Source organism: Papio anubis, chromosome 18, assembly GCF_008728515.1.
Source record: "Papio anubis isolate 15944 chromosome 18, Panubis1.0, whole genome shotgun sequence".
In the NCBI taxonomy this organism is placed as follows: Eukaryota; Metazoa; Chordata; class Mammalia; order Primates; family Cercopithecidae; genus Papio; species Papio anubis.
In genome coordinates, this window is record NC_044993.1 from 46,492,873 (window position 1) to 46,518,494 (window position 25,622).

At 52.3% G+C, this 25,622-nt stretch overlaps 1 protein-coding gene across 2 annotated transcripts in view; it reads right to left on the bottom strand.

The window, feature by feature from the left end:
* SEZ6L2 (seizure related 6 homolog like 2) overlaps positions 1-24,942 on the bottom strand; it is a 30,479-nt gene extending 5,537 nt beyond the window's left edge. For both annotated transcript variants that reach the window (XM_003918703.4, XM_003918700.4), the window contains exons 1-12: positions 24,314-24,942; positions 23,220-23,351; positions 22,181-22,480; positions 21,091-21,230; positions 20,629-20,830; positions 13,173-13,358; positions 12,285-12,453; positions 10,230-10,393; positions 3,692-3,892; positions 2,096-2,234; positions 1,150-1,346; positions 633-827 (exon numbers count right to left, since the gene is read on the bottom strand). In XM_003918703.4, coding sequence (XP_003918752.1) covers positions 633-827; positions 1,150-1,346; positions 2,096-2,234; positions 3,692-3,892; positions 10,230-10,393; positions 12,285-12,453; positions 13,173-13,358; positions 20,629-20,830; positions 21,091-21,230; positions 22,181-22,480; positions 23,220-23,351; positions 24,314-24,392 — 2,104 coding nt within the window. In that variant the 5' untranslated portion in view covers positions 24,393-24,942. The remainder of the gene's footprint in view (positions 1-632; positions 828-1,149; positions 1,347-2,095; positions 2,235-3,691; positions 3,893-10,229; positions 10,394-12,284; positions 12,454-13,172; positions 13,359-20,628; positions 20,831-21,090; positions 21,231-22,180; positions 22,481-23,219; positions 23,352-24,313) is intronic.
* Between the last annotated feature and the right edge of the window lie 680 nt (positions 24,943-25,622).

Here is a 25,622-nt window from a genome sequence, read left to right on the forward strand (position 1 = left end):
TGCTAAGTGCCTCGCCCAAAGTCACCCAGTGATCACCATCCTGCGTATCACTCCCAGATTGTGAGCTCCACAAGAGTATGGAGGGGCTTGAACTCCCTTCTCCTAACCTCAACCCAGCACGGGGCTTCAGTGATGGCATTCAAATAAACCAAGTGCTTTGACAACCTTGGTCCTAGCAAAGTGGCTCCCTACAATTTCAACTGAGAGGACTGTGGGATTGGGGCGGGGCGTAGGACAGGAAGGATGGAGCCAAGTGTGGACACGGGGAGCCCAGTGGGAACCTGGTCGGAGCCCTGTTAGGGGCGAAACTCAGACGCCGCAGAGGAGGGATCAGGAGGGGACGGGGCGGGGCCATGAGACGAGGAAACAGGGACCGAGCCCAGGTCGGTGCAAGAAAGAAGAGGGATGCAGCCCGGAGAAGGTGAGAGGGAGACGCAGAGGGGACAGTTTCCGGGAACCGGGCGGAGGAGTGAGAGCTAAAGGGCATGGGGGCAGGGCCTGAAGAAGATCCAGGAAGGACCCCGAGCGAAGGGACGGAACACAGAAAGCAAGGGGGCCGGTACAGGACAGGGCGGGGGCGGGGCCCACAGCGAAGGGGCGGGGCCGACAGGACGCGGGCGGGGCCGGCTCACTCTTTTGGCAGGCTGGCGGCGCGGCGCTCCAAGAGAGGTCCCACTGGCAAGTGAGAATGTCGGAGCCTAGCAGCTCGTAGCCAGGCTCGCACTGGTAGGTGAGCACCGTGCCCCGGATCAGGTCCCCGTGGGATGCCGTCCTCCAGCCCCACTCCGGAGGTGGCAGCTCGGGGCACGTGTCGTTCCTTGGGACCTCTGCAGGGGAGGGAGGGCGAGTTTGGAGGCTGCCGTTTTAACTCCGGGCTCCCTTCCAGCCTCGGAGGCTTTGCTCTGTGCCCCCTCCCGGGATCTGTCTCTCTCTCTCTTTCTTAGAGACAGGGTTTCCTCTGTCGCCCAGGCGGAGTACAGTGGTACAAGCATAGCTCACTGCAGCCTCAACCTCTTGGCTTCAAGCGATCCTCCCACCTCGGTCTCTCAAGGCCCTAGGATAACAGGCGTGAGCCACCACGACCGGCCACCTCCCGGGATCTCTGGCTTGCCCGACCTGTGCCCATCCCGGGACTCTATCCCTCAGTACCTTTGAAGTGCAATACGAAGCCCTGGCCCAGGCCTGGATTTGGGGGCCCGGGCGGTGCCTGAAACTGCAGTGTGAGGTCGGGCCCAGAGGAGAGGAGACGGCGGCGCGGTTGAGGTCCCCGCAGCTGGGCCAAGACTCGGGCGCTGGGACCGTCCCCGTCGAACAGTGTCAGCATGTCCCCTTCCCGCACATTCAATCTGCAGGGAGTGGGACCAGACAATGGGGTGGGGCTGCGACTGGCCCCTCCCATCCAGCTCTGCCCCATCCTCAACTCTGCTCATTGGTAGCCCCTCCTACTCTCCAGCCCCGCCCATAATTTCCTCTATTCTATGGCTCCTCCCATGTCCTACTACCCAATCCCTAACCTTGCTTATTACTAATTCCGCCCACTGTCCAGTCCCTCCTTCATCACCATGGGATCCAAAGCCTAGCCCAACTCCAGCTCTGGCCAATCATAGACCAAATTCGCTTCCACCCTACACAACTCTAGGCTCTGCCTGAGTACCTGCTCTGAAGCCACGCCCACTTCAGCTTCTGTGCCGTCTCAAGACCCTCTAATACCAATTCAGCTCACTGGATTCTCCTCAGCCCTCCCCAACTTGTTGGTGATACCGCAACAGTTTGGGTCTGTGTTCCTGGAAGTAGCTCCATGGGCAGCCTCAGAAACCTCCAAAGAGTGAGAGGCACCAGGCCAGAGCCCCTTGTTCACAATAGCCCCCAAGGAAGGCTGCATTGCCCTATTTATTTGTCCGAGGTTGCCTGGCTAATACGTGATTTGAGCCCAGCTCTCTCACCTCTATCCTGAACCCTTAGTGCACCAGCCTATCCACCGAATTCTGGATAGATACGCAAGAGCCAGGCAGGCTCAGAATGCAGGCTAGTGCATTGGCATACCACACTTTGCTGAGCCTACACCCGTCGCACCCTCTGCAGAACCCAAACATACATCTCAACTTGGAGCAAGATGCGCTTCTCTTCCTGGACGTGTAGGCCCCACACGCAGTCCTGGCCCGGGCTATAGCTCTGGGGCCAGTCGGGAGAGAGGACCACACCAGCTGGCTCCGACAGCTCCCCTCCACACATGGCTAGGGAAAAAGGGGTGTCAGGTTTGGGACCCAGGTGGGCATGCCGTCTCCATTTCACCACGGTCCTCACCACTCGTGATGCATGTACCACATCACCTCGCTTGTTTCCTATTACCTATGATCCACCTGCTTCTTTTATTCTTTTATTCTTTTATTTTTATTTATTTATTTTTTCACTTTTTTTTTGAGACAGAGTCTCGCTCTGTCGCCCAGGCTGGAGTGCAGTGGCGCAATCTCAGCTCACTGCAAGCTCCATCTCCCGGGTTCACGCCATTCTCCTGCCTCAGCCTCCCGAGCAGCTGGAACTACAGGCGCCCACCGCCACACCCGGCTAATTTTTTTGTATTTTTAGTAGAGACGGTGTTTCACCCTATTAGCCAGGATGGACTCAATCTCCTGACCTCGTGATCCGCCTGCCTCGGCCTCCGAAAGTGCTGGGATTACAGGCATGAGTCACTACGCCTGGCCCTTATTTTTATTTTTTTTAGATGGAGTCTCACTGTGTCGCCCAGGCTGGAGTGCAGTGGCACAATCCCGGCTCACTGCAATCTCCACCTCCCAGGTTCAAGCGATTCTCGTGCCTCAGCCTCCCAAGTAGCTGGGATTACAAGCACGCACCACCATGCCTGGTTAATTTTTGTATTTTTAGTAGAGACGGAGTTTCACTATGTTGACCAGGCTGGTCTCCAACTTCTCACCTCAGGTGATCCACCTGCCTGAGCCTCCCAGAGTGTTGGGATTACAGGCGTGAGCCACCACGCCTGGCTTTATCCACCTGTTTCTTTTTCTTTTCTTTTTTCTTTCTTTCTTTCTTTCTTTCTTTCTTTTTTTGAGAAAGAATTTCACTCTTGTTGCCCAGGTTGGAGTGCAGTGCCGTGATCTCGGCTCACCGCAACTTCCGCCTCCTGAGTTCAAGCGATTCTCCTGCCTCAGCCTCCCGAGTAGCTGGGATTACAGGCATGCACCGCCACACCCAGCTAATTTTGTATTTTAAGTAGAGACAGGGTTTCTCCATGTTGATCAGGCTGGTCTCGAACTCCCGATCTCAGGTGATCTACCTGCCTCTGCCTCCCATAGTGTTGGGATTACAGGCGTGAGCCACCGCACCCAGCCATGATCCACCTGTTTCTTGCCACATCTAGGTCCTTTTGTGTTCAATATCCAGTCCTGCTCTTAACAAACCCCACCCACTCTCCACTCCAGCCTGCCCAATCTGTGACTTAACCCAACAGCAGTTATTGCTCTTGAAGACATTTGGGTTTGTGACCCCTGCATTCAGTAACAAGCCCACCAGTCATTCAGCTAAGAAAACAGTCTCTGAAGGGACAGGGATTTACCCAAGGCTTGGGTTGATTAGGTCTGGATATGCAACCTACCTTTCTGAATGGCCTTGCTGGGATTTCCAGTTCAGGGGGCATCATGGACTGAAAGACCTGCCTGCGAAGAGGAAGGCTCACCTTTGCAAGCCGGCTCTGTGTCGTTCCAGTGGGGTTCTGTGGGATCCACACATTCGATGGCATTGGGGGGTCCAGGGGGCTCCAGGGCATATCCTGGGAGGCACGAGAAGGTTGCCAGTGCCCCTGGGCGATACTCAGGGTCCGTGGTAGTGACGTTTCCATGTGCCAGGAAGGGGGCGAAGCAGCGATCCTCCTCAAAGGCTGGGAAGGAGTCAGTCATAACAATTAAGCATTAGGGCAGGCCTCAAGGGATCTCAAATTGGGGATGTGAGCTGAATTGGAGTGTTGTTTGGCCACTCCCTGGGCTTTTTTTTTTTCCTTTTTTTTTTTTTTTTTTGAGACAGAGTCTTGCGCTGTCGCCCAGACCGGAGTGCAGTGGTATGACCTCGGCTCCCTGCAGCCTCTGACTCCCAGGTTCAAGCAATTCTCATGCCTCAGCCTCCCAAGTAGCTGGGATTACAGGTGTGCACCACCATGCACAGCTAATTTTTTTTTTTTTTTTTTTTTCCTGAGACAGAGTTTCACACTTGTTGCCCAGGCTGGTGGGCAATGGCACGATCTTGGCTCACCGCAACCTCCGCCTCCTGGGTTCAAGCGATTCTCCTGCCTCAGCCTCCTGAGTAGCTGGGATTACAGGCATGTGCTACTACGCCTACCTAATTTTTTTGTATTTTTAGTAGAGACAGGGTTTCTCCAGGTTGGTCAGGCTGGTCTCAAACTCCTGACCTCAAGTGATCTGCCCGCCTCAGCCTCCCAAAGTGCTGGGATTACAGGCATGAGCCACCGTGCCTGGCCAATTTTTGTATTCTTAGGAGAGATGGGGGTTTCACCATGTTGGCTAAGGCTAGTCTTGAACTCCTGGCCTTAAGTGATCTGCCTGCCTCAGCCTCCCAAAATACTGGGATTACAGACATGAGTCACTGCGCCCAGCCTGGGTTTTTTTTTATTTTTTATTTTTTTAGAAACAGGGTCTCACTCTGTTGCCCAGGCTGGAGTGCAATGGTGTGATCACAGCTCATTGCAGCCTAGATCTCCTAGGCTCAAGCGATCCTCCCACCTCAGCCTCTCCAGTAGCTGGGACTATAGCATGCACACCCCACCCAGCAGCTCATTTTCCAATTTTTTTTTGTTTGTTTGTTTTATTTTTATTTTATTTTATTTTATTTTATTTTTTTTTTGAGACGGAGTCTTGCTCTGTCGCCCAGGCTGGAGTGCAGTGGCCGGATCTCAGCTCACTGCAAGCTCCGCCTCCCAGGTTTACGCCATTCTCCTGCCTCAGCCTCCCAAGTAGCTGGGATCACAGGCGCCCGCCACCTCGCCCAGCTATTTTTTTGTATTTTTAGTAGAGACGGGGTTTCACCGTGTTAGCCAGGATGGTCTCGATCTCCTGACCTCGTGATCCGCCCATCTCGGCCTCCCAAAGTGCTGGGATTACAGGTGTGAGCCACCGCGCCCGGCTTTTTTTTTTTTTTTTTTTTTGGTAGAGATGGGGTTTCACCATGTTACTCAGGCTGGTCTTGAACACCTGACCTCAGGTGATCCACTGGCCTCGGTCTCCCAAAGTGCTGGGATTACAGGTGTGAGCCACTGCCCTGGGGTTGGTGAGTTTTTAAAAACTGAATGCCACTGGGTTTAGCATTCACTCTCCAGATTGTCAAAAAATTTCTAACACTCCTCATTCACATATTTATATTGCCTCCCTGGCCTCTTGAGGGAAGCCCCTGGGCTAGCCAAATCCCAGCCACCATTCTACAGAGAGGAAATTCATAGACGAAAAAGCCACTTGCTCAAGGTCACCCAGAAGACAATGGCAAAAGCAGGTCTCAAACCCAGATGGCTTGATTCCCAGCCACAGATACTTGGCTCTGGAAACGGCAAAGACGGGCGGGTAAGGGTAGGGGTGCCTTTGGAGAACTGGCTGGTGTAGGTGTATTCTCTCCTCAGAAATAACAATTGGATTCTGATCATCCATGCTGTTGCTAGAACCCAACATTTCAGCTAATGCAAAAACTACTCAGTTTTTACTTTAGACTAAGTCAACAAAAGTGAACATTTGTAGAGCATTTGAGTTTCTGTGCACCTGATCAGATCTTAGCTGCAAAACTCCCTGTGAGTTAAGATTTAGGTGCCTATGATACCAATGAGGAATCCTTTTCTTTCTTTTTTTTTTTTTGAGATGGAGTTTCGCTCTTGTTGCCCAGGCTGGAGTGCAATGGTACGACATCGGCTCACTGCAACTTCTGCCTCCCAGGTTCAAGTCATTCTCCTGCATCAGCCTCCCGAGTAGCTGGGATTACAGGCACCCACAACCACCCCCAGCTAATTTTTGTATTTTTTTAGTAGACATGGGGTTTCACCATGTTGGCCAGGCTGGTCTCGAACTCCTGACCTCAGATGATCCACCCGCCTCAGCCTCCCAAAGCGCTGGGATTACAGGCATGAGCCACCACACTGGGCCTTTTTGCTTTTTTTTTTTTTTAATATTTTTTATTTTATTTTAATATTTTATTTTTTATTTTTTGAGACCGAGTCTCGCTCTGTTGCCCAGGCTGGAGTGCAGTGGCATGATCTCACTTCACTGCAACCTCGGCTTCCCAGGTTCAAGCGAGTCTCGTGTCTCACCCTCCCGGGTAGCTGGGATTACAGGCACGTGTCACCACGTCTGGCTAATTTTTGTGTTTTTAGTAGAAATGGGGCTTTGCCATGTTGCCCAGGCTGGTTTCAAACTCCTGGGCTCAAATGATCCACCTGCCTCAGCCTCCCAAAGTGCGGGGATTACAGGCATGAGCCACTGCGCCCGGGCTTTTTTATTTATTTTTAAAAATGAGGTCAGACATGGTGGCTCACAACTATAATCTCCACACTTTGGGAGGCCGAAGCAGGTGAATCATCTGAGGTCAGGGGTTCGAGACCAGCCTGACCAACGTGGTGAAACCCCATCTCTACTAAAAATACAAAAATTAGCTGGGCATGGTGGCTAACACCTGTAATCCCAGCTACCTAGGAGGCTGAGGCAGGAGAATCACTTGAATCCGGAAGGCAGAAGTTGCAGTGAGCCGAGATTGCGCTATTGCATTCCAACCTGGGTGACAAGAGCGAAACTCCATCTCAAAAAAAGAAAAAAAGAAAAACAATGAGACGGGGTCTTGCTTTGTTGCCTAGGCTGGAGTGCAATGGTGGGATCACAACTCACAGCAGCTTTGACCTCCCAGACTCAAGTGATCCTCCTGCCTCAGCTTCCTGAGCAGCTGGGACCATAAGCGTGCACCACCACACCTGGCTAATTGTTTGTTTCGTTTTGTTTTGTAGAGACAAAGGTCTTGCTATGTTGCCCAGGCTGGTCTCAAACTCCCAGGCTCAAGTGATCCTCCCATCTTAGCCTCCCAAAGTGCTGGGATTACAGGCGTAAGCCATTGTGCCTGGCCACAGTGAAGAATCTTAAACTCGTAGAACAGTGTGGCCTACAACTATGGAGGCAGGTCTCAAAACTTGCCATTTTCACTAAAAGACCTGGGCTGTTCGTACTTTAACACTCCCAGAATCTATCCCGCAATTGATTTTTGTAGATCCACTGTTCTATTTCACTATTACTTAACCTGCAAGGTATCATGTCCACATCCTAAGCATCCATTACAGCCCAGTGTCAATTCCATTTCTTCCATGATTCTCATCAAACACTAGACCCTCCCGTCTCTGAGCACTTCACTTCACGTTTTTGGTCTCTCTCTTGCTACTGTTTATACAACTCCTCTGTTTTCAGCCATAATGAAATTCTGTTTCCCAAACATACCAAGCATTTCTCTACTTGCTCTTTCCCAAAGTTCCTTTCTTTCCTTTCCTTTCCTTTTGTTTTATTTTCTCTCTCTTTTTTTTTTTTTTTTTTGACAGGGTCTTGCTCTGTTGCCCAGGCCGGAGCTCAGTGCTGCAATCATAGCTCACTGCAACCTCTTGGGTTCAAGTGATCCTCCCACCTCAACCTTCCATGTAGCTGGGACTAGAAGTGTGTGCCACCACATCTGGATATATACATATATATATATATATATGTGTGTGTGTGTGTGTGTGTGTGTATATATATATAAAATTTTTTTTTTTAATTTGCAGACACAGGGTCTCACTATGTCGCTCAGACTGGTTCTCAAACCTCCGGCCTCAAGCAATCATCCCACCTTGGCCTCCCAAAGTACTGGGATTAGAGACATGAGTCACCACAACTGGCCTTGATCTTCCTCTTTTTTTTTTTTTTTTTTTTTGAGACGGAGTCTCGCTCTGTCGCCCAGGCTGGAGTGCTGTGGCGGGATCTCAGCTCACTGCAAGCTCCGCCTCCCGGGTTCCCGCCATTCTCCTGCCTCAGCCTCCCGAGTAGCTGGGACTACAGGCGCCCGCCACCTCGCCCGGCTAGTTTTTTGTATTTTTTAGTAGAGATGGGGTTTCACCGTGTTAGCCAGGATGGTCTCGATCTCCTGACCTCGTGATCCACCCGTCTCGGCCTCCCAAAGTGCTGGGATTACAGGCTTGAGCCACCGCGCCCGGCCGATCTTCCTCTTTTAAAATATCCTCTGTTGGTTGGGCAGGGTGGCTCACGCCCGTAATCCTAGCACTTTGAGAGGCCGGGGTGGGAGGATCACTTCAGCTCAGCAGTTAGAGATCAGCCTGGGCAGTATAGTGAGACGCTGTCTCTACAAAAAATTTAAAAATTACCCAGGCGTGGTGGTGCACGCTTGTGGTCCCAGCTACTAGGGAGGCTGAGGCAGGAGGATCACTTGAGCCCGGCAGGTTGAGGTTGCAGTGAACCATGATGGGGCCACTGCACTACAGCTTGGGTGATAAAGCAAGGACCTGTTTCAATAATAATAATAACAATAAAATACCTTCTGTCCTATAAGGCCAAGTTCAAATGCTTCTTCCTTCACGATCACTTCCTTGTTTCTACCCCTTCACATTCATTCCCCTTCTTCTGGTAACAGCACCCCAATTTTAATTTTGGGATGCATGCCTACCCCACTCCCAGTCCACGAGGTTGAGTTGCAGCCCACCAGGGGAGGCCACATGAGGCAGATTAGCCTATCTCAATACTGCCTTCTCCTAGCTCGGTGATTGGCTCAGGCTAAGGCCAACCAGGACCTCAGCCAAGTCAATGAGTGCCTCTCCTGGCACTTTTGCTGAGCTCTCAGGAAATACATGAGTGTTCTCTCTGGTGAGGTTACTAAGTTGGTGGTATGGGCTGGGCGAGGTGGCTCACGCCTGTAATGCTAGCACTTTGGGAGTTCCACGGGGGCAAATCACTCGAGCCCAGGAGTTCAAGACCAGCCTGGGCAACATGGTGAAACCCTGTCTCTACTAAAAACACAAAAATTAGCTGGGCATAGTGGTGCATGCGTGTAGTCCCAGCTACTGGGGAGGCTGAGGCATGAGAATCGCTTGAACCTGGAGGAGGGGGCTGCAGTGAGCTAAGATTCTGCCACTGCACTCCAGCCTGGGCGACAGAGAGGGACTCTGTCTCAAAATAAATAAATAAAAATGAATAAAAGTTTAAAAAAAAACTGCCAGGCATGGTGGCTCACACCTGTAATCCCAGCACTTTGGGAGGCCGAGGCGGGCGGATCACCTGAAGTCGGGAGTTCAAGACCAGCCTCACCAACATGGAGAAACCCTCTTTCTACTAAAAATACAGAATTAGCTGAGCGTGGTGGCACATGCCTGTAATCCCAGCTACTCAAGAGGTTGAGGCAGAAGAATTGCTTGAACCCAGGAGGTGGAGGTTGCAGTGAGCTGAGATCACACCATTGCCCTCCAGCCTGGGCAACAAGAGCAAAACTCCATCTCAAAATAAGTAAATAAATAAAGGCCAGGCGCGGTGGCTCACACCTGTAATCCCAGCACTTTGGGAGGCTGAGGCGGGCGGATCACGAGGTCAGGAATCGAGACCATCCTGGCTAACAAAGTGAAACCCCGTCTCTACTAAAAATACAAAAAAAAAAAAAAATTTAGCCGGCTGCAGTGGGGTAGGCGCCTGTAGCCCCAGCTACTCGAGACTGAGGCAGGAGAATGGCAATGAAACCCAGGAGGAGGAGCCAGTGAGCCGAGATCGCGCCACTGCATCTAGTCTGGCTTATACGCAGACTCCATCCCAAAAAAAAAAAAAAAAAAAAAAAAAAAAAAGAAAAAAAATAAATAAATAAAATAAAAACTAAGTTGGTGGTAAATCAGCAGCTATGTCCATCACACAGGGAAAGCCTGCCTGAGGAATGAAGCCACCACAGAGGAAAGAGAAACTGGGATACTGAGATAACTGGTCTCTGGGCTGTGTACCTGGATCCAGGCATGCATGAAGCTTAAACAGAGAAGGCTGCCTCCGGAAAGGAGAAGGGGTCCCTAGAAGAGATCCTTGCAGTTTTGGGGCGGGGAGGCAAGTCACGTTTCAGGAATCCCAGCATGGAGATGAACAGGCATGGAGTTTGTGCTTCCAACTATGCCTGGTGTCAGGAAGAGGGGATGGTGTGGCGGCTGGGGTCCAGTGGGGGAGTGGGTCACTTACCTTCAAATCGGAGGCTTAACAGCAGGGGATTGGCAGGTGTCTCTGACAGCAGCTCCACATAGAGGGACTGGGCGTCACTGATGAGACCCCGCTCAGGGACATCGTCCATGTCTGAATCATAGATCACGGGGGATAGGGGGCTGCCCCCTGAGCGCACCATCAGCCTGGGATGGACAGAATCGTGACCAGGAGCTCAACCTCCCTCACAAGCTGCCTCACCCCTTGCCCGCTCTCCTAACTTATTTTTATAGCTGTTATCATCACACATTAACTATATGCCACACACTCTTCTAAGCACTTACACATTCTTTCTCATTTAATTTTCACAAGAACTCTTGAGTCAGACACTATTATTATCCCTTATTTTATAGAGGAGGATATTGGGGCATAGAAAGATCAAGTGACCTGTCCAAGGTCACAGAGCAAGTAGTGGCAGGGCTGAGATACCTAGTTGCTAGGTAAAGGATGTTAATGATGATGAAGATAGCAGATGCTTGACCAGGCACGGTGGCTCAGCTCACACCTGTAATCCCAGCACTTTGGGAGGCCAAGACAGGTGGATCACCTGAAGTCAGGAGTTCAAGACCAGGCTGGCCAAAATGGTAAAACCCCATGTTTACTAAAAATACAAAAATTAGCCAGGTGTGGTGGTGCATGCTTGTAATCCCAGCTACTCAGGAGGCTGAGGCAGGAGAATCGCTTGCATCTGGGAGGTGGAGGTTGCAGACAGCCGAATTCATGCCACTGCACTCCAGCCTGGGTGACAGAGTGAGACTGTCTCAAAGAAAAGAAGAAGAAGAAGATAGGCCACATGTGGTGGCTCATGCCTGTAATCCCAGCACTTTGGGAAGCCGAGGTGGGCAGATCATGAGGTCAGGAGATCGAGATCATCCTGGCTAACACGGTGAAACCCCATCTCTACTAAAAAAAAAAAAAGTACAAAAAATTAACTGGACATGGTGGCATGCACTTGTAGTCCCAGCTACTCAGGAGGCTGAGGCCGGAGAATCACTTGAGCCCGGGAGGCAGAGGTTGTAGTGAGCCAAGATCGCGCCACCAAAATTCCAGCCTGGGCTTACAGGGTGTACTCCATCTCCAAAAAAAAAAAAAAAAAAAAAAAAAAAGAGGATAGCAGACACTTTTATAGTGCCTATTGTCTTAGGCTCCATTTTAAGGACTTTATATAACTTCAGCACTTATCCTCACAGAAACCTGAAGAGGGAGGTACTGTTATCTCCATTCTATAGATGAGGAAGGAAAATGTTAGTTAAGTGATTTGTCTCAGGTTGCACAAACGCCACCTAAGAAAGGCTTAGGACTGGTCGGGCTATGGCTCATGCTCAGATCTCAGCATTTGAGCTGGGCCAGCAGATCACCCGAGATCAGAGTCGGCACCAGCCTCACTCAACATGGAGAAACCCTGTCCAACTAAAAATACAAAATTATTAAGGAAAGATAGCCTGTAATCCTAGTGATCAGGAGGGCTGGGAGGCAGCAGGAGACAAGTGAACTCCGGGAGGTGAGGTGGCGCGAAAGCTGGGGTGAGCAGAGATCGCTGCATTGCACTCCAGCCTGAGCAATAAGAGTGAAACTCACTGAAAAAAAAAAAAAAAAAAAAGGCTTAGGTCTAAACTGTGATGCCTATCTCAACCAGGATCCACCCCAGCTGTGTCCAAGTCCCCACTTAGCCTCCCTATTTCCCTGAGGTGGGGACCTTTTTTTTTCGGATGAGCCCTGCCCTGCTGCCTGTGCTAGAGTGCAGTGGGTCTGATCTTGGCTCACTGCAGCCCACTTCCTGGTTCATGCCATTCTCCCAAGTGCTCAGCCTCCCCGAGTAGCTGGGACTACATGCTCACCTCAATTGCCTGCTGGCTAATTTTTTTTTTTTTTTTTGTATTTTTAGTAGAGATGGGGTTTCAGTGTGTTAGCCAGGATGATCTCGATCTCCTGACCTTGTGATCTGCCCGCCTTGGCTTCACAAAGTGCTAGATTACAGGCATGAACCACCATGCCCGCCCAAGGTGGGGACTTCTGACCCGAGACCCAGACCCTCACCGGTCATTGTCCTCATCCAGCGAGACCCTCTCGAAGTGCAGGTGCAGCCGGCGCCCCTCAGCTGCTTCAATGACCCAACGGCAGGTGAGGTTGGGCCCTACAGCTCCCCCAGGCTCTGGGGACACGATGCGGCCCAGTGTGGCATTGTGGATGGTGCCACCACAGGATGCTGTGGGCAGAGGAGGGGCAGGTTAAGGTCAGCCTGAGGTGACTTGTCCTTCTCCTCGGGGCCTCGGCCTGTTTTCAGAGCTGTTGCATTCACACCTTTGGCTGGGATCCAGCCCAGGGCTGGCCTCTGTCCCATGGAGTCACCCCAGAGGACGGGACCTTCTCCAAGCATGAGCCAGGAGAGAAACCAGCCCTGTTACAGGAGAACCCCAAGATTGACACCTCCTAGGATGGAGACACCACTAAAATGAAGACTCTCCAGCTATGGATACTCTAGGATGAGGAGTTACGAGGATCCCTAAAATTGAAAGCCTCAGCTGGGAAATCTTTAAGACAGGACTTTCAGAATGAAGACACCACGGGATGGGAATCCCAGTATGAGGCTCTCCAGGACAGAAGCCCTCTAGACATGAACCCTAAGAATGGTTTCCTCTAGGATGAGGATGCTACCCCAGAAGGGACCTCCAGAATGGTGACTCCCAAAATAAAATCTCTAGTGGGACACCCCGAGATGGAGACCACCCAAGGATGGAGACACCTGAAGGAGAGAGACCCTCTGCATAAAGAGCTCTGGCTGCAGACCCCAGGATGGAGACTCCTCAGGGTAGATAAACACCCCTTCAGAATGAGTTTTTCCCAAAGGTGGACACCCCTGAGATAGGACCCTCCCAATATGGTTCCCAGGACAGACAGCCCCACCCACTGTGGCAGGCAACTCACCCATGCAGCTGGGGGTTTCGCCATTCCAGGATGGCCGGGTGCCATTGAGGCAGATGAGGGTCTCCTCTCCCTGCAGCTGGTAGCCCGAATCACAGTGAAAGGTGGCAGTGCCCCCAGGGTGCAGGTCCGTCACACTCACGTCCCCATGGGCCGGCCGGGGAGGGAAGCCACAGCTCAGGAGGTAGGCTGCACCAGACAGACAGGGGGTAGCAGGGCTCACTTTCCCATGCCTCCCTTTCGGACTGATCCCCCAGCACTTCCCCCCTCTCCTTTCAGGCCAGCCTGCCAGGGGCACACACTGGCTCCATACTGGCGTACATACCGAGAAATAAGAGCTCCTCACACAGGCACCTTGCCTCACGAAGAGGAAATTCCAACATCCCTTATCTCCCCCACTCATTGTAATTCACCCCCGTTGGCCCCCATTTAATAGATGAGATATCTGAGGTTCAAACAAGTTATTCTGGACCCTGCTACTCATTTGTTGTGTGACTTCAGGCAAATCAATGAACTACTCTGAATTTCATCCAGCTCTAATAACAGATAGTATTTGCAGAGCTTGGCCGGGCGCAGTGGCTCCAGCCTGTAATCCCAGCACTTTGGGAGGCTGAGACAGGCAGATCACGAGGTCAGGAGATCAAGACCATCCTGGCTAACACGGTGAAACCCCATCTCTACTAAAAAATACAAAAAACTAGCCGGGCGAGGTGGCGGGCGCCTGTAGTCCCAGCTACTCAGGAGGCTGAGGCAGGAGAATGGTGTGAACCTGGGAGGCGGAGCTTGCAGTGAGCTGAGATCCGGCCACTGCACTCCAGCCCGGGCAACAGAGCGAGACTCCGTCTCAAAAAAAAAAAAAAAGTATTTGCAGAGCTTGTTCAGCTCCCAGAGTGAGTCCACACAGAGATTTTGAGGTAAGCAGACAAAGATTATGTGACCTGGCTAGGTGTGGTGGCTCACACCTGTAATCCCAGCACTTTTGGAGGCTGAGGCAGATGGATCACAAAGTCAGGAGTTCGAGACCAGCTTGGCCAACATGGTAAAACCCCGTCTCTAAAAAAATATAAAAATTAGCCGGGCATGGTGGTGGGTGCCTGTATTCCCAGCTATTTGGGAGGCTGAGGCAGGAGAACACTTGAACCCAGGAGGCAGAGGTTGCAGTGAGCCGAGATCGTCCCATTGCACTCCAGCCTGGGCGACAAGACCAAAACTCCATCTCAAAAAACAAAAGATTATGTGACCTGTTTTGCAGATGTGAACACTGAGTCTCCAAGTTATTAAATGTTTCTCTTTGCATTTTTCTCCCCTCCACACATACAGCCTTTCTTCCACCAAGGTACCCTGTGGTATACCCTCAGCTTCCCTCCAGAAGAACCAATTGAAACTTTTTTTTTTTTTTTTTTTTTTGAGATAGGGTGTCACTCTGTTGCCCAGGCTGGAGTGCAATGGCACGGTCATAGCTCACTGGAACCTTGAACTCCTGGCCTCAAACCATCCTCCTGAAACAGCCTCCCAAGTAGTTGGGACTACAGGTTTGTGCCACCGTGCCCCACTAATTTTTAAATTTTTTGTAGAGATGACATTTCAGTATGTTGCCCAGGCTGGTCTTGAATTCCTGGCCTCAAGCAAACATGAAACTTCTTGAGGACATTTGACTATTTTGTCTTTTTGTTTTTGTTTTTGAGGAGGAGTCTCACTCTGTTGCCCAGGCTGGAGTGCAATGGAATGCAATCTCGGCTCACTGCAACCTCCGCCTTCTGGGTTCAAGCGATTCTCCTGCCTCAGCCTCCCGAGTAGCTGGGATTACAGGTGTGCACCACCATGCCCAGCTAATTTTTGTATTTTTAATAGAGATGGGATTTTACCATGTTGGCCAGGGTGGTCTCCAACTCCTGACCTCTTCAGATCTCCTGACTTCACTTTCACTGGGGGATTCATTTACAGGCCAATGAGTATTAAGGTCTTTAAAGACAAAATAATCTCTAAAGGCACAGTGGCTCACACCTGTAATCCTAGCACTTTGGGACGCTGAGGCGGGTGGATCACCTGAGGTCAGCAAAAAGACCCAGGCCTTGTCCTCAGGAGTCCATCGTCTACTGAGATAAACATAAGAACAACCTTCTAGAACACAGTGGTTTCAATAAATGGTAGTCTCGGTAATGGCTGCTGCCAACAGAATCAAGTCTGAATGCTTTAGTTTGACATTCAAGCCCCTTCCACAGTTAAATGCAGCCCAGCACATTCCAGCTTCAGGGTTGAGCTTCCAAGACCAATATAGCCTACGTTTCCACCTCCATATTTTCGCTTGTGCTCTCCCCCTACTTTCTCGTGTTTTAAGAGATCAGACTGGGAGGCTTACGTACCACCTCTTCCGGGAAGCCTTCCTGACTCTACATCTCTCCAACAGTTACTTGTTCTCTTACCTATACACAATCCTGCATGCATGATTTTGTCATCACATTAACCATTGTCTTTTTTTTTTTTTTTGAAACAGAGAGAGTCTCACTCTGTCATCCAGTCTGGAGTGCAGTGGCTTGATCTCAGCTCATTGCAACTTTCACCTCCCGGGTTCAAGTAATTCTCCTCCCTCAGCCTCCCAAGTAGCTGGGGTTATAGGCGTGTGCCTTGACTCCTGGCTAATTTTTGTATTTTTATTATTATTATTTATTTTATTATTATTAGTTTTTGAGACATAGTCTTGCTCTGTCACCCAGTCTGGAGTGCAGTGACACAATCTTGGCTCACTGCAACCTCCGCCTCCCAGGTTCAAGCAATTCTCCAGCCTCAGCCTCCTGAGTATCTGGGATTACAGGCATGCGCCACCACACCCGGCTAATTTCTGTATTTTTAGTAGAGACTGGGTTTCACCACATTGGTCAGGCTGGTCTCAAACTCCCGACCTTGTGATCTGCCTGCCTCGGCCTTCCAAAGTGCTGCGATTAGAGGCGTGAACCACTGCGCCTGGTCAATTTTTGTATTTTTAGTAGATACAGTGCTTCACTATGTTGGCCAGGCTGGTCTTGAACTCCTGACCTCAGTGATCCACCCACCTTGACCTCCCAAAGTGCTGGGGTTACAGGTGTGAGCCACCGTGCCTGGTCTAACCACTGTCTACACTGGCCCAAGCCTTATTTATTTTGTGTCCTAAAAGGCCAGACTATGAGGTCAGGAGTTCGAGACCAGCCTGGCCAACATGGTAAAATCCTGTATCTACTAAAAATACAAAAAATTAGCCGGGTGTTGTGGCACATACCTGTAATCCCAGCTACTCAGGAGGCTGAGACAGGAGAATCGCTTGAACCCAGGAGGCGGAGGTTGCAGGGAGCTGATATTGTGCCATTGCACTCCAGCCTGGGCAGCAGAGCAAGACTCTGTCTCAAAAAAAAAAAAAAAAAAAGGCTAGCCTGGCTGATCAATGGGTGCAGCCAAGAGGCAGCGTGGAACCACTGGATTTGTCGTCAGGCAGCCCTGAGTTCCAGTTCTAGCTCCAGAACTTACTAACTACGTGACTTTGAGCAGGTGACTTCATCTCTAGGGACCTCTCACCTATTAACGGCAATAATAATTCCTGTCAGGGAAGATTGGCCTGATAATTAAATAAAAGAAACACGCAAAGCACCTGGCACATAGAAGCTGCTGAGAAAACGTTAATCACACGCCCCTCAGCCTCAATTAATGAATGACTGGGAGCCAGGGACTCGGGGATCTGGTGTCTGGCTGCAATAAACGTGCAGGTGGCTGAGCAATCTACATGACCTTTGAGTCTTTTTCTTCCTTTGAGAGATGGAACTGATAATGGCCACTCTCAGGGTTTCTGTGAAAAGCAAATGAAACTACGGTTGGTGAAAGGACTTTGTAATGGGAAAGTTTGCTGAACTTGGGGTGAGGGGTGAGGGAGCCTTTGGCTTTTCAGAGAGAAGCTAATGAGGCCACTCTGGGCCAGAGGCCCCAGCTAGTGCAGGTTGGGAAGGGCTGAAACAGGGCCTCGGTCCCAAAGATGCCTGGTGCAGCTGCAAAGCAGGGAAGACTGAGCAATGAAGGCCAATTTATGCAATAGTCCTGCTTCCCCAAATGTTCCATTTAGCCTAAGGAGTCCTATTTTCAGTGCCCTGGGGAAGTGGCTGCTTAAAGGAGCCAATGGGGAATCATATCTTCAGATTTCATAATACCTGAAGTCCAGCACTCGGCCTGGGCCTTCCAGGCATGCTCTTGCTCCCCAATAACCAGGTCCCTACTGCCAAATACATGTCCCCTAGCTCGCTGGCCCCCCAACGAATAGGCACCTTTGCTATGCACACAGGAGCCCCTAGGGCAGGTCCTGAGCAGAGGCTTCAAAAGAGGCTGGAGAGGATGTGAGAACAGGATTCAGGGTGTACCCTGGATGAGGCACATAAGGCGTCTGCGGTCAGCAGAGCTTTCAAGGAGGGCAGAATGCACAACACCAGCCCAGGCCATGCGGTGATGTGAAGGGGGCATTGGCCTGACACAGTTCTTTCTGTCTCCACGAAGCACAGGAAGACAGTGGTGTCTGGAACAGGGCACTGGCTGGGCCCTTTCCTTGTGCACACGTGTATGCTAGAACATACCCTTGTACTGTGGGAAGGTTCCCGCACACACAGGTAAGCGTGGATGTACACACATGTGCAGGTTATATGTCATAGGTCCTACCAAATGCAGTCATGTGTGAATACAGCCCCCCTTCCCTGCCCCCAGATGTCAGAAGGATCTTTCTAAGTTGCAAATCCAAGGCTCTCACTTTCCTGCTTAAAACATTTCAGGCCAGATGCCGTGGCTCACGCCTGTAATTCCAACACTTTGGGAGGCCAAGGCGGGAGGATAACTTGAGGTCGGGAGTTTGAGACCAGCCTGACCAACATGGAGAAATCCCGTCTCTACTAAAAATACAAAGTAAGCCGGGCATGGTGGCACATGCCTGTAATCCCAGCTACTCGGGAGGCTGAGGCAGGAGAATTGCTTGAACCTGGGAGGCAGAGGCTGCGGTGAGCCAAGATTGCACCATTGCACTCCAGGCTGGGCAACAAGAGTGAAACTCCATCTCAAAAATAAATAAATAAATAAATAAATTTCAAATTAGGAGGCCTGGCGTGGTAGCTCATGCCTGTAATCCCAGCACTTTGAGATTGTTTGAAGCTGGGAGGCAGAGGTTGCAGTGAGCCAAGATCACGCCACTGCACTCCAGCCTGGGCAACAGAGCGAGATTCTGTCTAAAAAAAAAAAAAAATTCAAATTATCTCCCTGTCACACCTGCAGGTTGAAGTAGTCTGAACTCCTTACTGAAGCAGGTAAGGCTCTTTATGGTCTGAATCTGACCTGCCTCCCAGCCTGGTCTCTGGCCCATTTCCCCTTCACCCCTTTCTGTGCTTTGAAGGTAATAGCATGACTGTTTTTTTTTTTTTTTTTGTGTGAGAGACGGAGTCTGGCGCTGTCGCCCAGGCTGGAGTGCAGTGGCGCGATCTCGGCTCACTGCAAGCTCCGCCTCCCGGGTTCACGCCATTCTCCTGCCTCAGCCTCCTGAGTAGCTGGGACTACAGGCGCCCACCACCGCGCCCGGCTAATTTTTTGTATTTTTAGTAGAGACGGGGTTTCACTGTGGTCTCGATCTCCTGACCTTGTGATCCGCCCGCCTCGGCCTCCCAAAGTGCTGGGATTACAGGCGTGAGCCACCGCGCCCGGCCTGACTGACAGTTTTGAGCTCTCACTGTGTACACACGCTGTTTGTGTTTTTGCTTTTTTTTTTTTGTTTTTTTGTTTGTTTGTTTTTGAGATGGAGTTTCGCTCTTGTCACCTAGGCTGGAGTGCAATGGCGCAATCTCAGCTCACTGCAACCTCCGCCTCCTGGGTTCAAACAATTTTCTTGCCTCAGCCTCCCAAGTAACTGGGATTACAGGTGCCTGCCACCATGCCTGGCTGATTTTTGTATTTTTTTTTTTTCTTTTTTTTTTTTTTTTTTTTTTGAGACGGATTCTTGCTCTGCCGCCCAGGCTGGAGTGCAGTGGCCGGATCTCAGCTCACTGCAAGCTCCGCCTCCCGGGTTCACGCCATTCTCCTGCCTCAGCCTCCCAAGTAGCTGGGACTACAGGCACCCGCCACCACGCCCGGCTAGTTTTTTGTATTTTTTAGTAGAGACGGGGTTTCACCATGTTAGCCAGGATGGTCTCGATCTCCTGACCTCGTGATCCACCCGTCTCGGCCTCCCAAAGTGCTGGGATTACAGGCTTGAGCCACCGCGCCCGGCGATTTTTGTATTTTTAATAGAGACGGGGTTCCGCCATGTTGGGCAGGCTGGTCTTGAACTCCTGACTTCAGGTGATCCACCTGCTTCGGCCTCCCAAAGTGCTGAGATTACAGGCATGAGTCACCATTCCAGGCCACACACTGTTTTAAATACTTGACATGTATTAATTCATTTGATCTTCCGCATAATAGCAATTATTGTGATCCCTGTTTTTCAGATGACATCATGAGGCACACTCACGCCATTTCCCTGGCGAATTTATCCTTCAGGTCTCAGCTTAGTCATCATCTCCTCCAAGAAGATGTCCCCATATTCCTTGGGAGAAATTTAGGTCCCTTGGCTATGTGCTGCCCCCCGCTGGTGTTTCTGCCATCATATTCCTTATCTCCTTGAATTGTAACCATTCTGATTACTCATCTGTCTTCCTACCTAGATTCTGAGCTCGCTGAAGCCAGATTTACACCTGGTTTGTTCATTCCACCTCCAAGGCTAACATAGGGCCTGGTATGAAGCAAGCACTTGATCAACATTTGTTGAGTTCAATGGATGAATTGTCCCTTGGATGTGTGCACAGATCTGTGAGTGTGTGAGATAAGTATGCATGGGTCTCCTCTGAGGGCCTGGCCCCCCAGGGTCACAGTCAGGAGGAAAAGCCCCCCTCAGCACCCTGTGCTTCGATGGTTCTTAAAGATGTCCCCTGTATAGGCCAGGCACGGTGGCTCATGCCTGTAATCCCAGCACTTTGGGAGGTTGAGGGGGTGGATCACGAGGTCAGGAGATCGAGACCATCCTGGCTAATACAGTGAAATCCCATCTCTACTAAAAATACAAAAAATTTGGCCGGGCGCGGTGGCTCAAGCCTGTAATCCCAGCACTATGGGAGGCCGAGACGGGCGGATCACGAGGTCAGGAGTTCGAGACCATCCTGGCTAACATGGTGAAACCCCGTCTCTACTAAAAATACAAAAAACTAGCCGGGCGCGGTAGCGGGCGCCTGTAGTCCCAGCTACTTGGGAGGCTGAGGCAGGAGAACGGCGTGAACCTGGGAGGCGGAGCTTGCAGTGAGCTGAGATCGCGCCACTGCACTCCAGCCTGGGTAACAGAGGAAGACTCTGTCTCAAAAACAAATAAATAAATAAATAAAGATGTCCCCTGTATGCAGTATGGCCCCTGCCCTTCCAGCAGCACCCTCAAACTCCTCACCCTGATAGTGGATCCTGAAGCCACCGCCCCTTGGGACCCGTGGGCTCTGGAAGTGCAGAAGCAGCCGGTTGGTTGGGCTCCGAAGGACTTGTCCTTCTCCAAGCATGGACGAGTTGGCCAGGAGTCGGGGGGCCAGGCCTGGGGATCCCCCACCAGCCAGCACCAGAAGCTCCTCCTCCTGCGACAGGTTCAGCGTCTGCACCTAGAAAAGCCAGACACAGACCTGCCAGGGCAAGTCAGCCAGGGGTTTGACTTCCAAAGCCCCTGTCCTGTGCCTTTTCCCTGTGTGTGGCAGCCCAAAAGGCACCATGCTGCTGCCCAAGTTGTAGAAATCTGGAAGAGCTTTTGAGGTAACCTGAGTCATCAAATAGGTTCTTTGGCGCCCAGGCCAAACCCGTGCACACCCACAACCCAGAGGAAAAGGCTTAGAAGGTGCACAGTCACATGCTTTGGTCCAGTTACCTGGATCTCAATGCCGTAGCCAGGGTAGACATGGATGCTGTAAGTGCAGTCCAGGAGCCCCAAGGTGCGGCTGGCGGGGCTCTCCAGATCTGGAGACTCCACATACCCTTCGCCCTCGGAGATGTTGTTATTACATAGAACTGAGGAGATACAAATGGTTGGGATGGAAGGAATGCCTGTGCTCTTGCCCTCCCAGCCAAGCAACTCTGAAGGCCTTCATCTGCCTTCTCCTTAGCACCTCTCATTATTTTTTTGTTTTGTTTTGAGAGAGGGTCTCACTCTGTCACCCAGGCTGGAGTGCAGTCGCGCAATCATGGCTCACTACAGTCTGAAACTCCTGGGCTCAAGCCATCCTCCCTCCTCAGCCTTCCGAGTAGCTGGGGCCACAGGTGCGCATCACCACGCCGAACCAATTTGTAAAACTTTTTGTAGAAATGGGGTCTTGCTATGTATCCCAGGCTGGACTCAAACTCCTGGCCTCAAGTGATCCTCCTGCCTTGGCCTCCCAAAGCACTGGGATTACAGGTGTGCGCTGCTGTGCTCCCTCACCATCTTTTTTTTTTTTTGAGATGGAGTTTCACTCTTGTTGCCCAGGCTAGAGTGCAATGGCTGGATCTCAGCTCACCACAACTTCCACCTCCCTGGTTCAAGCAATTCTCCTGCCTCAGCCTTCCGAGTAGTTGGGATTACAGGCATGCGCCACCACACCCGGCTAATTTTGTACTTTTAGTAGAGACAGGCTTTCTCCATGTTGGTCAGGCTGGTCTCAAACTCCCGATCTCAGGTGATCCACCCGCCTGGCCTCCTAAAGTGCTGGGATCACAGGCATGAGCCACTGTGCCCAGCACCATCTTTAAGCATACTCCCTCTCCCACCTGAGCCAGAACTCCCTTTCCTAACTGTTATATAGCTGAAACAATTGGAACACTGCCTGGTACTTAGTAAGGGTACAGAAATGCTACCTTTGTTATTTTTATTCTCCCATCTGTACCCAGGACTCCTTCCACAGTTCCCAGGAGCCTCTTTCCCATCCATCCCCAGTGTGTACCTATCCGGTGCTCCCACCCCCATCCCCTTGCCATCGCCTCACCTGGGCTGGTCACCGTAGTGGTAACAGTTGTCGTGGTGATGATGGTGGTCGTGGTCTCCTCCTCTCCTCCCTCAGGCCCAAGGGGAGGCCCTGGGGAAGCAGGGCTGGGTGGGGGTGGGGCTGTGGTTCCTGGGGGTGGGGTCAGCAGTTCTGGCGCGGTGGGGCCTGCCCCCCTGACCCCCTTAGGGGTGACGGCTGTTGTCAGAGGCCCTGTCCCCGGCTCAGTGGCCCGTGGCAGGGAGGGCACTGTGAGAGTCTGGCCGGCCGGAGGGGTGGCTAGCGTGGGGTCCGGATCAGATCCTGGGACAGTGCAGGGAATGTCAGAGCACAGGAAGAGCACACGGAGGACCTTGGGTGGGGAGCAGGGCTAAGGGAAGCTAGGGGTTCCCCTGCCATACCCCAAAAGCCTCCCCCACAAGGTACAGTACCCCCCACCTTTCCCTTCCCCACTCTAGTCCCCACCTCCTCCCAAGGCTTCCACAGCCTGAGTCCCCCCTCTTTCTCTTCTGGTCCCTTCTCTCCACCCAGCCCCTTCCACCCTGATACTCCTCTCCCTGAGCCTCTCTCTCTGCCTCCTCACTCAGATCACGTTCTCTCTCTGGTTATCTCCTCTCTCCTCTGTCTTGCTCTCTCTGGAACTCTTTATTTCCCCATTTCCCTGTTTAGTATTCTGATTGCACTCTGATTTCATGATTCGAGATCCACTAGTTATTGTGTTTCATTCTCTCTCTCTTTCTGTCTTCCACCATTTCTCTGACTCTGGTTCTCTGAATTTCCATCTCTCTTTCTATGTGATTGTTTTTCTGTCTGACCGTCTCCTAATCATTCTGTCTCTGTCTCTCTGGTTCTGTCTGTGCCCAGGTTTGACTTCCTCCGACGATCTCGATTTGTGTCCCCTGAATCTCACAGGCCTTCCTGCAGGCTCTTTCCTCCTCTGCAGTATCTCTCTGCCTGCTGTTGTCTAGCCTGGCTCCCCATCTCCCTGAGCCCATTCCCTCCCTCTGCCTCTAGGCCACTCCTGCCACTCTGGGGGCCTCACCCGGCAGGTAGCCCATCTCTGGGCCCCTCCTCAGCAGGGCCCCATGGAGCAGTTCAGCCAGGGCCTCAGAGGCCACCGTGGGGGTCTCACTTCCAGGCTCTGGGAATATCTCCTCCTCCTTCAGGGGCAGACCTAGGAGGTGAAGTTGTGTGAGCTTCTCCACTCCCCCACATCCCTTCCTTCTCCAGAGAGATATTTTCTAGAACTCTTCTTCCCTCCTTCACCAGCTGGGCCTACAGGGGCTCAGAGGGTCCCAGGCTCAACTGAGGGCCAAGATCCGAGAAGGGGCTCCCAGCTGCCCTCATATTCCCACTCCCACACCTCTTCTCTCCCGTCCCCTCTCCCTTCTCCCTGGGCTGTGTGGGCCTTCAGTGAACATCTTAGCTCTTATGAACCCTGGACAGCGCCAGCAAGGCAGAGGGGTTGCCGGTGCTGCCTTCCCTTTCACCTCAATGGTGATCTCCCCCCAAACCTGGGGCTCTGCAGAGGGTCTGGCGGCACCTCCCAGCCCTTGTTTCCGCAGTGCCTGGCTTTCTCTCTGGGCTTCTGTCTCTGCAGTGTGGCTGTCTTTTTTCTCTCCTTCTCCTTCTCTCTCTCTCTCTCTCTTTCCCTCTCTCTCTCTGGTCCTCTGCAGTCTCTGCCTCCTTCCCTGGAGTCTGGTTGGGGGTCAGAGTGGGGGACTGAAAATCTGGTCTTTGAGCCCTGCCTCTGCTCATCTGTCTTTGTCCATTCATCCAAGAACATTTGTGTGTACAGCGCCTGGCATCTCTCTCAGCATCTCCATCTCCCACCCAGGTCCCTCCGTGCTTCTACCGCCTCCGCAGACATCCCCCCAACTTTCCCAGCCCTCCTTTGTGGATCTAGCTCCTGAGACACTGCTAAAAGCTTCTCTCATTCATTTCCTTGCCTTCTCAATATTGAGGGTTAAGGGGCTTTGGGTTCAATCCAGAAAGCTCTGGCTTGCCCTTTCCCCATCAGTTGTGCCTCTCCCCTCCCCCATGTGCTCGGAAGACCCAGGATGTTAAGAGAAAGGAGGGTGGAGGACCCCGCTGGGTGCCTTCCTGGGGCCCACCCCCACACTCTCATGTCCTTACCCTGGATCCAGGGACAGCTCAGCAGAATTAGGAACAGCAGCTGGGAAGGCGGCGGGTGCTGGGCCCTGGGAGTCCCCATGGCGACTCACCCCGATCTCTCTCCTCTGTGCCTCTCTAAGTAATCTGGCTGCCACCTTTCCTCCGTCTCCGATTATCTCTCCCTTTAATTCTTTTTTTTTTTTTTTCCTGGTAGGAGTCAGCAAAGAAAGACAATTTCTCTGCCCCTTGGGATAGAGGGGCAGAATTGGGCTAGGGGTCGCCTGGAGCCCACCCCCCTTTGCTCAGTCTCCTCTGTCCTCGTCTCCCGGCTCTGTGGTAGAGGGGGCGCGGCTCCGGCTGCAGGGGGTGGGGCCGAGAGGGCCGAAGGGGCCGGGTGGCCTGGGTTACCCTCCTGCTCAGGCGCCTGGGTCCACCGGGCTGGCTGGACCCCAAGCTAAGGGACTGGGGAGGAGAAGGCAGCTTCTGGGGGCTTAGGGTGGGGTCGAGGATCGGGGGGTTCCCCACTGGGCTCTAGCGGGGATTGTCGGGGAGGGGAAGGGGTGGGTTGGGGAACTGGGAGAGCCGAAGCTCGGGCACTGGAGCTGCGGGAGGGAGAAGCTGAGAAAGGTATCAAGCCCACGTCAGATCCTGGGGACGGGCGGAGGGAGGGGCCTGGGATTTATTTGACGGGGAGGGAGGAGAAGGAAGTGCAGATGGAGGAGGGAGGGATCATACGAGCCAGGGCCGTAATCCTCACTCCCGCGGCCCCTAGGGGAGGCAAAGGAAACTCTCTGGTCTCAGCAGTAATTAGCCCCCTCCGCCTGCCATTCCAGCACATCTGGAATCTGAATCTCCTCTTCCCAGGGCGCCGAGAGGCTGCACAGCTTGGTTCGCGCCTGCTCGGCCCCCATTATGCCCCCTGTTCACATCCAGACCTCCCACGGGGCTTCCCTTCGCCTTTTACAGTAGCTCGGGTGGAATGGGCTCTCCCTCCTCCGGGAGAATGGCGAGCTTCCACGATTGTGAGAAGTCTCGTGAGTGACGGGCCGAGGTTCGGGGAGGAGAGACAGACCCCTCCTCTTCCATTAACCGTGACCCCGGCCAGTTAACAGGCGGCCTCGGCTCTGATTTTCCCTCCGCAGCGCCTTTTCAGCACCAGTGGCGCGCGGACAGCTCCCCTCGCCCCGCCGGGGCGGGCCCGGCCCGGCGCCGCCCGCGATTGGCTGAGGCCGCTTTCGGTGTTTGCCGGGCTCGTGGGCTCCTGGGCTGGCCTAGGGCCAGCGGGAGTCACAGGCCGACCGACCGAGGGACTGGCCGCCCGACGGACTGG